We start from the raw sequence: 12,914 nt of genomic DNA on the forward strand, positions 1-12,914 counted from the left end.
CATACCCACCTTCATCATCACCACTTCATTGGGGCGATACTGCGAGAGAAGGGCTGTGGGAGGTCAGGCATCGGCCAGGGCCTCCACAGCGGGCTTGGGTGGGCTGCTGCTGAGGGCAGCGTCCGGCACGGCTTCCGATGTTACATCGCAGAGGTCGGCGTTGGACTCCAGGCGGACCAGCTCGTGGTCGACTTTGCTCTTGGCCTTCTTGGTCTTCTTCTTGCCGCTCGACTTCTTCTTCCCCTCCTTCTTGTCCTTCTTTCCGGCCTTGTCTTCATCTTCTTGCTGAGGCTGCTGCTGACTGCGGTTGCCGTCGCCGTTGGTGGTGGACCCGGAATGAGAAGAAGGTGATGGGGAGGAGGAGGAAGAGGCGCCCGGCGAGTCGTCCTTGTCTTCCTCGCCCTCGCCCCTGGCCTGGTGCAGTTTGTCGTGCTCCTGCTCCTCCTGCTCCTGCCGCCGCCGCCTCTTCTCCGCGAGCTTGTAGTGCTTCTTCGCCAGCTCCACCAACTTAAGGTAGATCCTGTTATTGGGCGCACACGAAAAGTTGGTTTAAAAAAAGGTGTCGCACACACCACCGCACCACCGCACACGCACACGTACACGCGCAAGGAGAGGAGCGAACCGAATGTGGGCGTCGTCGCCCCAGACGAAGTCGAGGTGGCCATACTCCTCCTCGAACTGCGCGTAGACCACGGTTTCCTCGGGCAGCTCCGAGAGGAGCCGCTCCACGTCTTCCTTGCACGTCAGCTTGTCCTCCCCGCCGTAGAACACACCCAACTGTGGATGTCCCCCATTGTCGTCAGCCTACGAGCCCCGCACGCACACGACGCACACGACACGCGCACATAAGCACGGGAGAGCGAGCAGTACCCGAGCAGGATGGATGCTGCCCAGGTCATAGGGTGGTGGCTGTTCCTGTCCGTAGACCTCCAGGTTCTTCTTCGCCCCGTAGTCAAAATGGCTGAATGTGCCGTTGCGGATCGATTGCGCCCTTGTGTGGCACCACACACACACACACACGCACACGAGCGCACACGCACGACACACATACAAACGCACACGTCAGAACTACACGCAAAGACGCAGCAGTAGTGTGTCGCACCAGTGGGCCATGACCATGACCGACGTGCCGCCGGGCTGGTGCGCGGCGATGACCGGCATGCGATCGAGCGAGAAGTTGTTGTCCGGGTTCCACCCGCACATGTTGTCGAATATGAGCCGCGTCACGAGCCTGGTGCCCTGCGCCGAGTAGAGGAGCAGGCCGGGCGTGATGTTGTTGAGCCACGTCCCCGTCGTCTGGCCCACGCCACCAACCAGACGATGAACGGTCAGCGTAAAAGAGTAATGATAAATAAATAATGATTAATAATAATATGATCGTCTTCTCGGGCCACGGTACCAGGAAGGCCTTGATGCCCATGAACTGGAAGAGCTTGTCGGTTTGCATGTTGGCCAGGTAGGTCATCATCTTCGACTTTTGGTTGTGCACGTACGCGGCCGGAGCCAGCACTGTGCCGTGTTGTGTTTGAGCCTCGCGATGAGATGCGAAGGCCTGATTGCTTCGTGCGCGTGCGGTGGTGCATGTGTGCGTGTGCGTGTGCGGTCAGACGGTGTGTGTCGTGCGGTGTGGCGTACACAAGCCTATACTAATCTTGCTCCGCGTCTCGGGCTGGGTGGCCATCATGGCCAACAGCACGTTACAACCCTGCGAATGGCCTGGCCAGAGAGAAGAAAGAAATAAGAAACGAAGGGGTCGGCCCAACGCAGAGCACCATCAGAGCAGCCACCACGACGCGTGGCGTACGTACCGACGAAGACGAGGTGGGGCTGATGGGCGTAGTCCAGGGCGTAGTCGATGGACGCTCGGGCGTCCTTCACCAGGTCATCACGGTTGAAACTGTGCGCGCGCACGCGTGGAATAAATATGTGTGTTGGTGAGCGCCCGGGCCTCGGCCCAGTGGAAGAGTTGGGGTAAACGCGTACTTCCAGTACTGGGTGCTGTCCACCTTGAAGTGCGCATGCTCGCGGCTGAACCGATTGCCTCGAACGTTGCCCATCCACACATCAAACCTATAAGCCCGAGTGAGCAACACACGCACACGCACGCGCGCACGCACACACACACGCACGCGCGCACACGCACACGCACACGCACACGCACGACGGCACACACACCGGACACTGTTTGGTGGAGAACAAAAGAGAGCCAACGAACCCGTTGTCGGCAAAGATGAATCCCAGGCATTTGGCGGTTTCGTTCACGATCCACGTGACTGAACAATCCATGAGGCCGTGCATCAGGAACACCACAGGCCTGGCACACATCGCACAGACAATGAGTCAGCCTTCCATCGCACGCACGCACCGCACACACCACACACGCACGACCGCACACGCACACGCACAGGCATGCACACACCTTGGGCTGTATCCGGTCTCGTTTTTGCCGTGCGGGATGCGGAAGAGGGTGAGGATGTAGCCGTCGGGCGTGGTGACCTTGTGCTCCTCGATCGGGTAGCCCTTGCTGGTCACGAGCCCGAACAGGGTCAGCTTGGCCTCGGCCTTGCCCCGCCGCTTGCGCTCCTGCAGCTCGTCCCGGACCTCCTGCTTGAGCCGCCGCGCCCGCTGCTTCTCGGTCTCGCCGGGCACCACCGACGACAGGCCCGTCAGCAGGTCCGCCTGGAAGGTGGGCTCCGGCGGCGGCTCCGGCGGCAATGCGCCGCCCTTGGCCCGCGGCGACAGGGGCCGCTCCGCCTTTTCCTTTTCTTTTCCTTTTTCGTTTCCTTTGTCGTCGTCGAGTTCGGCCACTTCCAGCGCCCTCTCCTCCAGCAACGATTTCTGTGCCCACAATTATAAATTAGAGTTACATAAATAAATAACTTAAAATAACTTAAAACGAACGAATATATAAGTATAATATACGTTTATATACGATCTATATATTGATATATAGATAGTCGTACCCTCTTCGCGAGTCGGGCGGCGATGATGACTTCGTGGAGCGCGGTGACCCAGGCCTCGATCTCCTGCTTGCTCTCCGAGGCGAAGACCTGGGTGATGACGTTGGTGGTGAACTCCTTGCGCCGCACCTCGATCACGAAGCTGTAGAAGGCCACCGGCTGCGGGCCCGCGGAGTGCGCCGCCGGCGTACGCCGCAGGGTCATGGTCGACCCGCGCTTGATGGCCGACCCGATCCGGCTGCCGGTCTTGGTCGGCTTGCTCGCCTCGCCCTCGAGCTGGTCCCTCGCCTCCGATAGATCGCCCAGCGATTTGCGTCGCTTGTCTCCCTCCTGCGCCCCCGATGACGACGATGATGAACTGTCAACGGTGCTGCTGCTGCTGTCGCTCGGCTTCTCTTTCATCGTCGCCCGCGCGGACTTGGCTCTATCGGCTCCACTGTCTTGCGCCGCGCCAAGAGGCGGAGGCGGCACCATCATCACAACGTCCTACAACGAGCCAAGAGTCAGATCATCACCGCACACACCACACACACCGACGAGGTACCTTCTTCATGTAGACGTTGCTGATGTTGATGATCTCGAGGAAGGGCGAGAAGAACTCCTTGTTGGCCTTCTTGATCCAGAGGATGGTGGCGGTGAGCGAGAGGGCCACGTGCTGGGTCTCCTTGCGCGACTGGCGCCACACGAGGTCGCCCTCCTTGACCGCCTGCCGCTCGATCTTCTTCCGGGCCAGGCCCAGCGTGTGCCACCGCCTCAGCTTCCGCTCAGCCGCTGGCGATTCCTCCGCCTAATGCCAGGGGCAGCGCAACACCAGATATATTTTAAATACTACTAATCCTAATGTAGTATAAATTCCGTAGTACTTTCAGACTATATATAATATTTTGGTGAGGATAATACGTATTATTATAATATTTAGAAAAAAAATGGAAGAGAGGTGATTAAAAAACGTACGACCGCGTCGATTGGGGTGGAGTGCGTGCCACGATCCTCCTGTGCTGCCTCTTCCTTCTTCTCATCGGCATGTTTTGTTTGCGAAGATGCTGGTTGCGTGAATTCCTCATCAGCGAGGGGTCCACCACCTGAATTCTTGCTCCTTTTGCTCTTCTTGCTCTTGTTGCGCTTCTTCGTGGGCTTGTAGCGGGGGGACAAGACCTTGTACTTGTCATCTTCCTCCGGCACCACCACGCGTGCAACGTCGCCAGCCTCCAGTTTCGCCGCTGGCACATTGCCCCGCAGCCCTTCCAGCGTCAACCCTCTCTCCATCTTCGCCATCTTGAGGCGCTCCAAGTGTGCACTTCTCGAATGCGAGATTGACTTCGTAGGTGTGCTGCGCAGTTCCGGAGAGCCTTCATTTTTGTCGACGTGAGATCTCGTTTCCTTCGTTTTATTTTTTCTTAAATAATTTCTCTTAGACCTTTTAACGCACGATCGTGGCCAGACGTGGCGAAGGGGGGCGCTGCCCCTTTACCCCGCTACGGCGGGTACTTCGCCGTCAAACGAATAAACAAACAAACAAACAAACGCACGATCGTGGAGGGCTACGCGAGCTCGCACATGAGGCTGAAGTGGTCGCTCGAATAGAGGGCCGAGGGCAGCCCGCTCCCCTCGGCCAGGCGCGGTATCGGCACCAGCGCCCGCACGCGCATGGGCGAAGCGGCGGGCCACAGGATGTAGTCCACCACCTGCGCCGAGTGCGGCAGCAGCGTCGTGTATGGCGGCTCGCCGCTCGCCGTTGTCGTCGCCGTCGTGGCTCCCTCCTTCACCTCATCGGCCGCGGTCTGTTGATGCAACGCATAGGCACTGCGCCATGGCGTGGTCTGCTGGGTCTGGTCGCTGGTCGCGGCCGGCCGGCCGGCGGCCGGCGACTTGACGGCGCCGCCACGGTTGCCCCTGGGGCCGTTGGGTCGAGCGGCAGGGGGACGGGCTTGGCCGGGCGATGTGAGAAGGGCGTAGATCGAGGAGTCGGGCGTCGAGTTGAAGTCGCCACACAGCACGATGGGCACATTCTCCTGGCCCAGCTCGGCTTCCTTCGCCTTCTTCCACGCATTCACGGCACTGTGTGGCGTAGAGCGATCGCGAGTAATAAGAAGAAGAAGAAGAACAGAACGACGGAGGCTATCAATGACGAAAAGGAAAGAAACCTGAGCAGCTCTCGAGTTTGCTTGTGGCGAATGATTTCGGCGTCGTCGAACCACACCGAGAGGTGGGTGGTCGCAACCAAGAGCGGGCTGTCGTCCTCCTCCACTATGGTTGTGCGCGCACAGCAAGTGACGTGACAGTGGTCACGTCGTCAACAATGATGAGGGCCTGTAGCGCTGTTTCAGTGGTGGTGGAGAGGAAGGTACGAGGCATCAGCGGCACCAGGAGAGCCACCGTGTCGAATCCCAAATCCAACTCACAGACCTCGCCTACGTAGTACCTGTCACGCCCATGCACGGCCATCACAAAACGAAGAAGTGAGTGATGTTACACAGAGTAAAAGGTGCCATGTGGCAACCGCCTACGTACCGCTCCCTGTTGTAGAAGAGCGCGCAGCCGTCCCCCTTCTCCCTCTTCTTGTACACTCCGCTGTAGGTCTTGCTCAGGTAGGACAGGTACTCCTGGTACTTGTCCACCTCCTGCAGTGGCCACACACACACACACACACACACCACCACCACCACCACCACCACCAGCACACACACAGCACACATCAACAAGACGCCGTGTGCATGTCAGCACCGCCAGCCGGCTAGCTCACCCAACGCAGCGCGCGGCCGCACCTGCAGGCAGGCCACGTCCGGGGCCAACGCCTCGATCTCCCGCGCTTGGTTGGCCAGCCTGACCCAGCAAGCACGCCACGGCCCCGTCAGGCCTCGTCGTGCAGAACCGGGTTGATGATGAAGAGGAGGAAGGGTACCGGTAGGGGAAGAGCATGTGCTGGGTGTCGCAGTGCGGGTAGAAGCTGAACGAGCACGTCGACTTGAGCACGTTGTAGGTCATCACCTTCACGCTCTTCCGCAATGCTCGCCCACCAACGCTGCAGCCTGAACACGCGTCGGGTTGTAATTATTTTGAATTTTGGTTACTTTTTGTTTATTTTTTTATTAATTCTGTACGGGGGTGGTCGCTACCAGCAGGGAGCGGCACTTCCTGTAGAGAGCGAGGGAAGGCGGGCAAGGCGGAACTGGCCGCCTTGGTCCCTTTCGTTGCTGGCGTGGGCGCAGCATTCTTCTTGCCCGGCGCGGCACCCTTCTTCTTCATCTCACGTGCTTGTGTCAATCCTTCGTTTCTTTCTTTCTCTGCTTGCTTTGCGCTCAACCTCTTCTCTGAAATGGATCTGGGCTTCTTCTTCGTTCGCCAGGGCACGACGCATCGAGCGTGGAGGCAAGAAGGAAAGGGTTGTGTATTGATTTGTGCAAAGAAAGATGAACCTTGTGCGGTGACTACGAGAGGAGAGATGAAGTGTGCATTGGAAAGTGAGAGCTCGCTTCCGAGTGGAGGATTGATTACAGAACGCGGGGCGCGGAGCAGAGCTTAGAGCTTGGCACCGGCGGCGACGAGGCCGTCCCTGATGCGGGCGCCGTAGTCCTTGTCGGCCTTGGAGAAGATCTCGACCATCTTGAGCTGGATGTCCTTGCGGGCGTTCTTGAGGTGGCCGACGATGTTGTTGACGAGCCTGGTCCTCTGCTCGGGGGTCATGACGTTGCGGTAGAGGTTGCCCGGCTGGACAAAGTCGTCGTTAGGATGGTTGGGGCGGTGCCTGGCGACGGGGCCGCTCACGTCGAACGGGTGGGTGTCCAGGGTCTGCGGGCAGGGCGCGGGGCTGCCCTCCACGCTGTTGGGGAAGTAGTTGGGGGCGCTGCCCTGGTTGCCGTTGACGGTCATGCCGCCGTCCCTCTCCTGGTTGCGGACCTTGGTGGCGAAGGGCGCGTTGATGGGGATCTGGAGGTAGTTGGTGCCCAGGCGGTGGCGGTGGGTGTCGTTGTAGGAGAACAGACGGCCCTGGAGCATCTTGTCGGGCGAGGCCTCGATACCGGGGATGAGCGACGCGGGCGAGAAGGCCGACTGCTCGACCTCGGCAAAGTAGTTCTCGGGGTTGCGGTTGAGCACGAGGCGGCCGAAGGGGATGAGCGGGTAGTCCTTGTGCGACCACACCTTCGTGACGTCGAACGGGTTGAACTTGTACTTCCACGCGTCCTCGTACTCCATCACCTGAATGAAGGCCCTCCACGCGGGGAACTCACCTGCAGCCACAAAGCCCGACCAATGAATGTCAGCGTGCCGGTAAGAACAAGACGGTGAGCGCTCAGAGGCGTTGAAGAGGGTACCCTTGGCAATGGAGTTGAAGAGATCCTCAGTGGCGTGGTCGGAGTTCTCGCCGGCAATGCGGTCGCCCTCCTCCTGGGTGAGGTTCTCGATGCCCTGCTCGGTCTTGAAGTGGAACTTGACCCAGTACTGCTTGCCCTCCTTGTTGACCAGCTTGAAGGTGTGGCTCGAGTAGCCGTTCATGTGGCGGTAGTCCTTGGGGATGCCGCGGTCGGAGAACAGGATGGTGACCTGGTGAAGGCTCTCGGGGGTGAGCGACAGGAAATCCCAGAACATGTTGGCATCCCTGAGGTTGGTCTGAGGGTTCCTCTTCTGCGTGTGGATGAAATCTGTTCAAAATTGAAACCAATTTGGTTAGTCGAAATAAAAATTAGCGTGGGCAGCAGATTCTGCACAAAAAATCGAGCGCTGACTTCAAAGTTGCAAATAAAAAAATTAAGGAGTAAATGATGCGCACCAGGGAACTTGGAAGGGTCGCGAAGGAAGAAGACGGGCGTGTTGTTGCCAGTCATGTCCCAGTTGCCCTCCTCAGTGTAGAACTTGACAGCGAAACCGCGAGGATCACGCGCGGTATCGGCCGAGCCCTTCTCGCCACCGACCGTCGAGAATCGGGTGAAAATGGGGGTCCTCTTGCCCACGCGGTTGAGGAACTTGGCCTTGCAGTACTTGGAGATGTCGTGGGTGACCTCGAAATAGCCGTGCGCACCGGCGCCCTTGGCATGGACCACACGCTCGGGAATCCTCTCCCTGTCGAAATGCGCCAGCTTATCAACGAGCTGGTAGTCCTGAAGCAGGAGCGGGCCGTCGGGTCCAGCGCTCAGGCTGTTGTTGTCATCATGCACAGGCGAACCGTGCGAGGTGGTGAAAAGGGGCCTCTGCGCCATCTCTCTTGCTTCTCTCGATCGATTGATACAACAGACTTATGCGGCGGTGACGTACACCCTACTGTGGGAATTATCGGCTACCCCAACCCGTCAAATTTCTCAGCCACTAGAAAGTCAAACATGGCTATGATTTTGATTAATGATTCGCTTGTCGACATATGGCGAACCTGGAAAATCGCGAGCAGCCTCCGGCTGGTTGCTGGCATGACGTCAGCGTGACTGTGGTACATCCAGAAAAAACCCTAGAATGTCTTTTTGGCCTTTTGAGAAAAGAAAACAATAAAATAAATTAATCAACTTAGCTGCATCTTCATCTTCGCGACCGGAAAAATGGAAGCGCCTGCATCGTCTAGCACCGAAGGGGGCGGTCCCTTGCCCGCGGCCCCGTTTCGGCTCAGGCCGCTCCCGAGCGCAACCTCCATCTCATTCGCCGTTCCGTCAACGGAGGAGGCCCAAGCTGCTCTGGCCAAGCGAAATGAAAGTGGGGATCTCGCCGTCAGCATTCAGTACCTCTCTCATCTCTCCTCCGAGTGATTGCAACCCACCTCTTCTTCTTTAATCATCGATTGCTCTACTCTCGCGCAGGTATCTTCGTGCCATGAAAAAGAAGGAGGAAGCGAGCACAGAGGCTGACGCCGAAGGCGATGGCGACAAGAAGCGAAGTGCCGAGGACATGAAGGAGAAGGTGACTCCACACTGTTCTATGTTCGGTGGTGTGTGCGTGTGCGTGTGTGTCGTGTGTCGTGGGGTCAGCGCGAGCTTTGCTCATCGCGGCGCTCTGCTGGATGATCGACAGAGCCAGCCACTGTCCAAGCGACAGAGGGTCAAGGAAAAGGAGAAGAGGCGGAAGGACAGACACACCCTGGGCAAGGACAAGCTGTGCTTCGCCATCGCCGAAGGCAGGACCTGCCCCCACGGCGACATCAAGTAAACCCTGCCCCCCCCCCAAACCCCTCGTTCCATCACACCACACGCAACCACCAAGCCGTCGTGTCACCACCAAACCAACCCAACCCAACCAACAGGTGCAAGTTCTCGCACGACGTGGCAGCGTTCCTGGCCGCGAAGCCGGCCGACATCGCCGACAGGTGCCCCATGTTCGAGGAGACCGGTAACAAAAAACTGCTCACACCCGTCTTCACATGGTCTGCTGCATCCCTCTCACGCGTTATGCAATGCTTCTTCTTCTTCTTCTTGTCTTCTATCGGTGCAGGCCGCTGCAAGTACGGTCTCGTGTGCCGCTTCGGGTCCTCACACATCAAAGACAACAAAAACGTCATCAACGAAGAGGCACGCACCTCTCCCATCGTCACACACGCACACGACCGCACACGCACACGCGCACACGACCGCACACACGCACACACGACACCTGGCCGACCGACGTTTACTGCGGTTTACTTACTTGCACCGCACGTGCAGCTGGCATCGAAGCCGCACCCCGAGTCGGTCAACTTCCTCGACAAGGACGTGCAGGTCAAGCTGCGCAAGCGGCAGTACGACTTCTCGCGCGCGGTGCCCTACCTGCGCCAGTGGACCCGCGAGACGAAGCAGCGCGTGCAGGACAACAACGTGCCTGTCAGCGAGCGCGCGGCGGGCGAGGGCCAGACGAGCGCTTCCGACGGCGCCGACGCCCAGGCCGCGGCGACCATGGACGTCGAGGCCGCGCCGCAGGCAGAGCCGGCGGACAAGGGTAAGGAAAAGGAGAAGGCAACGGAGGCCGAGGCCGAGAAGATGGAGGAGGAGAGGAGGGTCAAGATCGAGCAGAGGCTTGAGTTCGTGGAAACGCCGCTGAGGCGGTGGAAAAGAAGAAGGTGCGTTCTACCTCGTGTGTGTCGTGTGTCGTGTGCGTGTCCGTGTTGCGCGACCGCGCGCTGCTTGCGGCTGGTCCTGTGCTGATCATTGTGTGTGCCATCACAGATCGACTGGAACGACAAGTTGTATCTCGCCCCGCTCACCACTCTGGGAAACCTCCCTTCCGCAGGTAACACACGACACGACACGACACGACACGACACGACACGACACGACACGACACGACACGACACGACACGACACGACACGACACGACACACACACGACACGACACGACACGCACCTAAACAAACAAACGATTTTTTCTCGTCTCTACGCCGTCCAGGATCTGCAAAACTCTCGGCGCGGACATCACTTGCGGTGAGATGGCCCTCGCCGAGAACCTGCTGCAGGGCCAGCCGTCGGAGTGGGCGCTGCTGAGGCGCCACCCGTCCGAGGACATCTTCGGGGTGCAGCTGTGCGGGCCGCACCCGGACCACCTGACCAAGTGCGGCCAGGTGCTCGATGAGACCATTTCGGTCGACTTTGTGGACATCAACTGCGGCTGCCCCATCGACCTCGTCGTCAACAAGTACGTACACGACCCATCAACCTCAACATCGTCATTGATCGCTCCTTCATCGTTAATCAACCGATCGTCGTCATCGTCATCGGCATCAGGGGTGCGGGTTCGGCGCTCTTGGACCGGCCGCGTAGGCTGGAGGGGATCGTGCGGGGCATGGCCACGGTCCTCTCGTGCCCGCTGACCGTCAAGGTGCTGCTGCTGCTGCTCTGCCTGCTCGCCCACCCGCTCTCCCACGCGCGCTACCACCTCGTCGCCCCGCCCCGCCACAGCTGAAGCTTTTCGGTGCTCACGCCCGGCGCGCGCAACAGATCCGAACGGGCAAGGACGAGAAGGCGCCCAACGCCCACAAGCTCATTCCGCTACTGGCCGAGTGCGGCGCCGCCGCTGTCACGGTACGCGCGCCGCTCGCTCGCGCGCCCGCGCGGCTGCTAGGGTCCCTGTTGTCCGCTGACACGGGGTTGGGGGGGGGCACGTTCAGCTGCATGGTCGCTCCCGTTTGCAGCGCTACTCGAGGGAGGCCGACTGGAGCTACATCCGCCAGTGCGCAGAGACCTCGCCCATCCCCATAATCGGTATCGTGCACCGCCCACACACGACACACACGACACACACGACACTCGAGCTGAGAACTCACGCGGCCGTGCGCTGTGTGCGCTGCCGGTGGTCTAGGCAACGGAGACATCTACGGGCCGCAGCAGGCGGCCGAGGCCAAGGCGGCTGGCGTGTCCACCATCATGGTGGCCCGTGGCGCGCTCATCAAGCCCTGGGTGTTCACCGAGATCAAGGAGAACAGGGACTGGGACATCTCTGCTACGGAGCGGTTCGACCTGCTGAAGGACTTTGTCAATTTCGGGCTCATGCACTGGGGCTCGGACGACCAGGTCCCACACCTCTCTCACACCTTTTGACCCTCGAGGAGTGATTCGCGCTGACTATGCGTGTGTTGGGTGTCTGGCTGCAGGGCGTGGCGACGACGCGCGAGTTTTTGCTGCAGTGGCTGTCGTTCCTCCACCGCTATGTGCCCATCGGCCTCCTCGAGGTGATGCCGCCGAAGCTGCATCAGAGGCCGCCTCCCTTCTTCGGCCGCAGCGACTTCGAGACCTTGCTCGCCTCTCCTGTCGTCAATGGTACTCACGTGTGTGTTGTGTGTGTGTGTGTGTGTGTTGCTGATGTCCTCCCTTCGTGTTCTGCTGGTTTGTGCTGCCAGACTGGGTGTCGATCAGTGAGATGCTGCTGGGGCCGGTGCCCGATGGCTTCACCTTCACTCCCAAACACAAGTCCAACGCCTACAATGCCAACATTGAAGGATAGAATGTTAGATCCAATAATATAAAGTCCTTCCTGCCTGTTTGAGAGCTCTATGTCCTGGGGTGCAAACTTTCATTGTGTGACCCTTATGCTGGATGGTGGAGCACCAGTGGCAAGCAGTGGACAGCCTGCCAACCCTTTGATCACTGCCTGCACCACAAGTCCATCCTCTTCCATTAGGACAATGTCACCGCAGTGGTGTATCCTATTTTCGTGGTAGCGGCAACTCCAACAAAGCTTGAACAAAACGCGAAGACAGGCTGCCACTCCTCGATTAGAAGTGAGCAGGGACAAAATATTTTGCGCCGACGGTGGGGCTCGAACCCACGGCCACCAGGTTAAAAGCCTGGCGCTCTACCGACTGAGCTACGTCGGCTTCTTCAAATCGTGGGATCCTCGCGCCCAGCGAAATTCGTCCTCCACACGTGTGGTGTTCTGATTCAATGTTTTGCACTTCTACTTGGAGGAAGGAGATCAAGCGTGCACCGAACAAAAAGGTCCAAGAGGAGGACGAGAAAAGCGTAGAGGGTAGGGACAGGATAATCTTCGGGCCTGCTTGCTTGTGGGTGTGGTGTAGTGGAGTCGGAGTTGTGTTGTTGGCCTTTTGGTCGTATCCACACGGCAGAGTGTTCAGACAGCGACAACGGCAGTATCATTGGAGAAGTGAAACGTTCTACGACCAGCTCTCCATCGAGTTGAAGAAATCCGTCGCCATGCTCGCCAGCTGAAAGCAAAGCCAAAGAGTCAGTTGGAGGCGAAAAGTGACAGAGCGCGGAGAATGGCACACGCACCTTCTTGGTGCCCTGCACCACGGTGTCCTTGACGGCGTTGAGATCGGTCTGGGCGTTCCAATTGCTCATGTCGCCGCCGCCTGTGTCGCGATGAGGCAGCCAGGTGAGTAAACAAGGCGCAGAGACAAGACGAACTAAACATCAAAAAAGATATACATACCATTTTCCTCTTCCCTGCCAAAGTATTGGGCCGAAGAGATCGAGTTCGCCTGTGAACGGTGGAATGAAGGCAATGCCATGTGAGAACCCAATGGGTGCCAATCTGATGACCACAAGAATT

The 12,914-nt window shown here is 58.7% G+C and overlaps 5 protein-coding genes across 5 annotated transcripts; 1 reads left to right on the top strand and 4 right to left on the bottom strand.

Annotated features, from left to right (window-relative positions):
* Window positions 1–63: 63 nt before the first annotated feature.
* ACA1_031640 (hydrolase, alpha/beta fold domain containing protein) lies at window positions 64–4,226 on the bottom strand (the record flags this gene model as incomplete). The annotated part of the gene is made up of 13 exons (XM_004337931.1): window positions 64–520; window positions 623–777; window positions 871–991; window positions 1,103–1,296; window positions 1,400–1,509; window positions 1,648–1,716; window positions 1,809–1,897; window positions 1,984–2,070; window positions 2,216–2,314; window positions 2,420–2,838; window positions 2,964–3,446; window positions 3,505–3,747; window positions 3,915–4,226. The coding sequence occupies 13 exons, from the start codon at window positions 4,224–4,226 to the stop codon at window positions 64–66; spliced, it is 2,838 nt and encodes a 945-aa protein (XP_004337979.1).
* A 275-nt stretch (window positions 4,227–4,501) lies between these two features.
* Window positions 4,502–5,945, bottom strand: ACA1_031650 (endonuclease/exonuclease/phosphatase family protein; the record flags this gene model as incomplete). Its single annotated transcript, XM_004337932.1, has 6 exons — window positions 4,502–5,018; window positions 5,105–5,207; window positions 5,309–5,382; window positions 5,472–5,581; window positions 5,726–5,783; window positions 5,863–5,945. 6 exons carry the CDS (start codon window positions 5,943–5,945, stop codon window positions 4,502–4,504), a joined length of 945 nt encoding a protein of 314 aa, XP_004337980.1.
* Window positions 5,946–6,479: 534 nt separating this feature from the next.
* ACA1_031660 (Catalase, putative) lies at window positions 6,480–8,155 on the bottom strand (the record flags this gene model as incomplete). Its single annotated transcript, XM_004337933.1, has 3 exons — window positions 6,480–7,189; window positions 7,274–7,600; window positions 7,729–8,155. The coding sequence occupies 3 exons, from the start codon at window positions 8,153–8,155 to the stop codon at window positions 6,480–6,482; spliced, it is 1,464 nt and encodes a 487-aa protein (XP_004337981.1).
* Window positions 8,156–8,485: 330 nt separating this feature from the next.
* Window positions 8,486–11,846, top strand: ACA1_031670 (TIMbarrel protein, putative; the record flags this gene model as incomplete). The annotated part of the gene is made up of 13 exons (XM_004337934.1): window positions 8,486–8,661; window positions 8,741–8,840; window positions 8,952–9,082; window positions 9,181–9,266; window positions 9,369–9,463; window positions 9,578–9,969; window positions 10,296–10,541; window positions 10,631–10,724; window positions 10,844–10,927; window positions 11,038–11,107; window positions 11,205–11,416; window positions 11,497–11,662; window positions 11,743–11,846. 13 exons carry the CDS (start codon window positions 8,486–8,488, stop codon window positions 11,844–11,846), a joined length of 1,956 nt encoding a protein of 651 aa, XP_004337982.1.
* Window positions 11,847–12,516: 670 nt separating this feature from the next.
* ACA1_031680 (uncharacterized protein) lies at window positions 12,517–12,873 on the bottom strand (the record flags this gene model as incomplete). Its single annotated transcript, XM_004337935.1, has 3 exons — window positions 12,517–12,567; window positions 12,635–12,714; window positions 12,795–12,873. 3 exons carry the CDS (start codon window positions 12,871–12,873, stop codon window positions 12,517–12,519), a joined length of 210 nt encoding a protein of 69 aa, XP_004337983.1.
* Window positions 12,874–12,914: the final 41 nt, after the last annotated feature.

This window comes from Acanthamoeba castellanii (genome assembly GCF_000313135.1).
Source record: "Acanthamoeba castellanii str. Neff unplaced genomic scaffold scf7180000084522, whole genome shotgun sequence".
Classification (NCBI taxonomy): domain Eukaryota; phylum Discosea; order Longamoebia; family Acanthamoebidae; genus Acanthamoeba; species Acanthamoeba castellanii.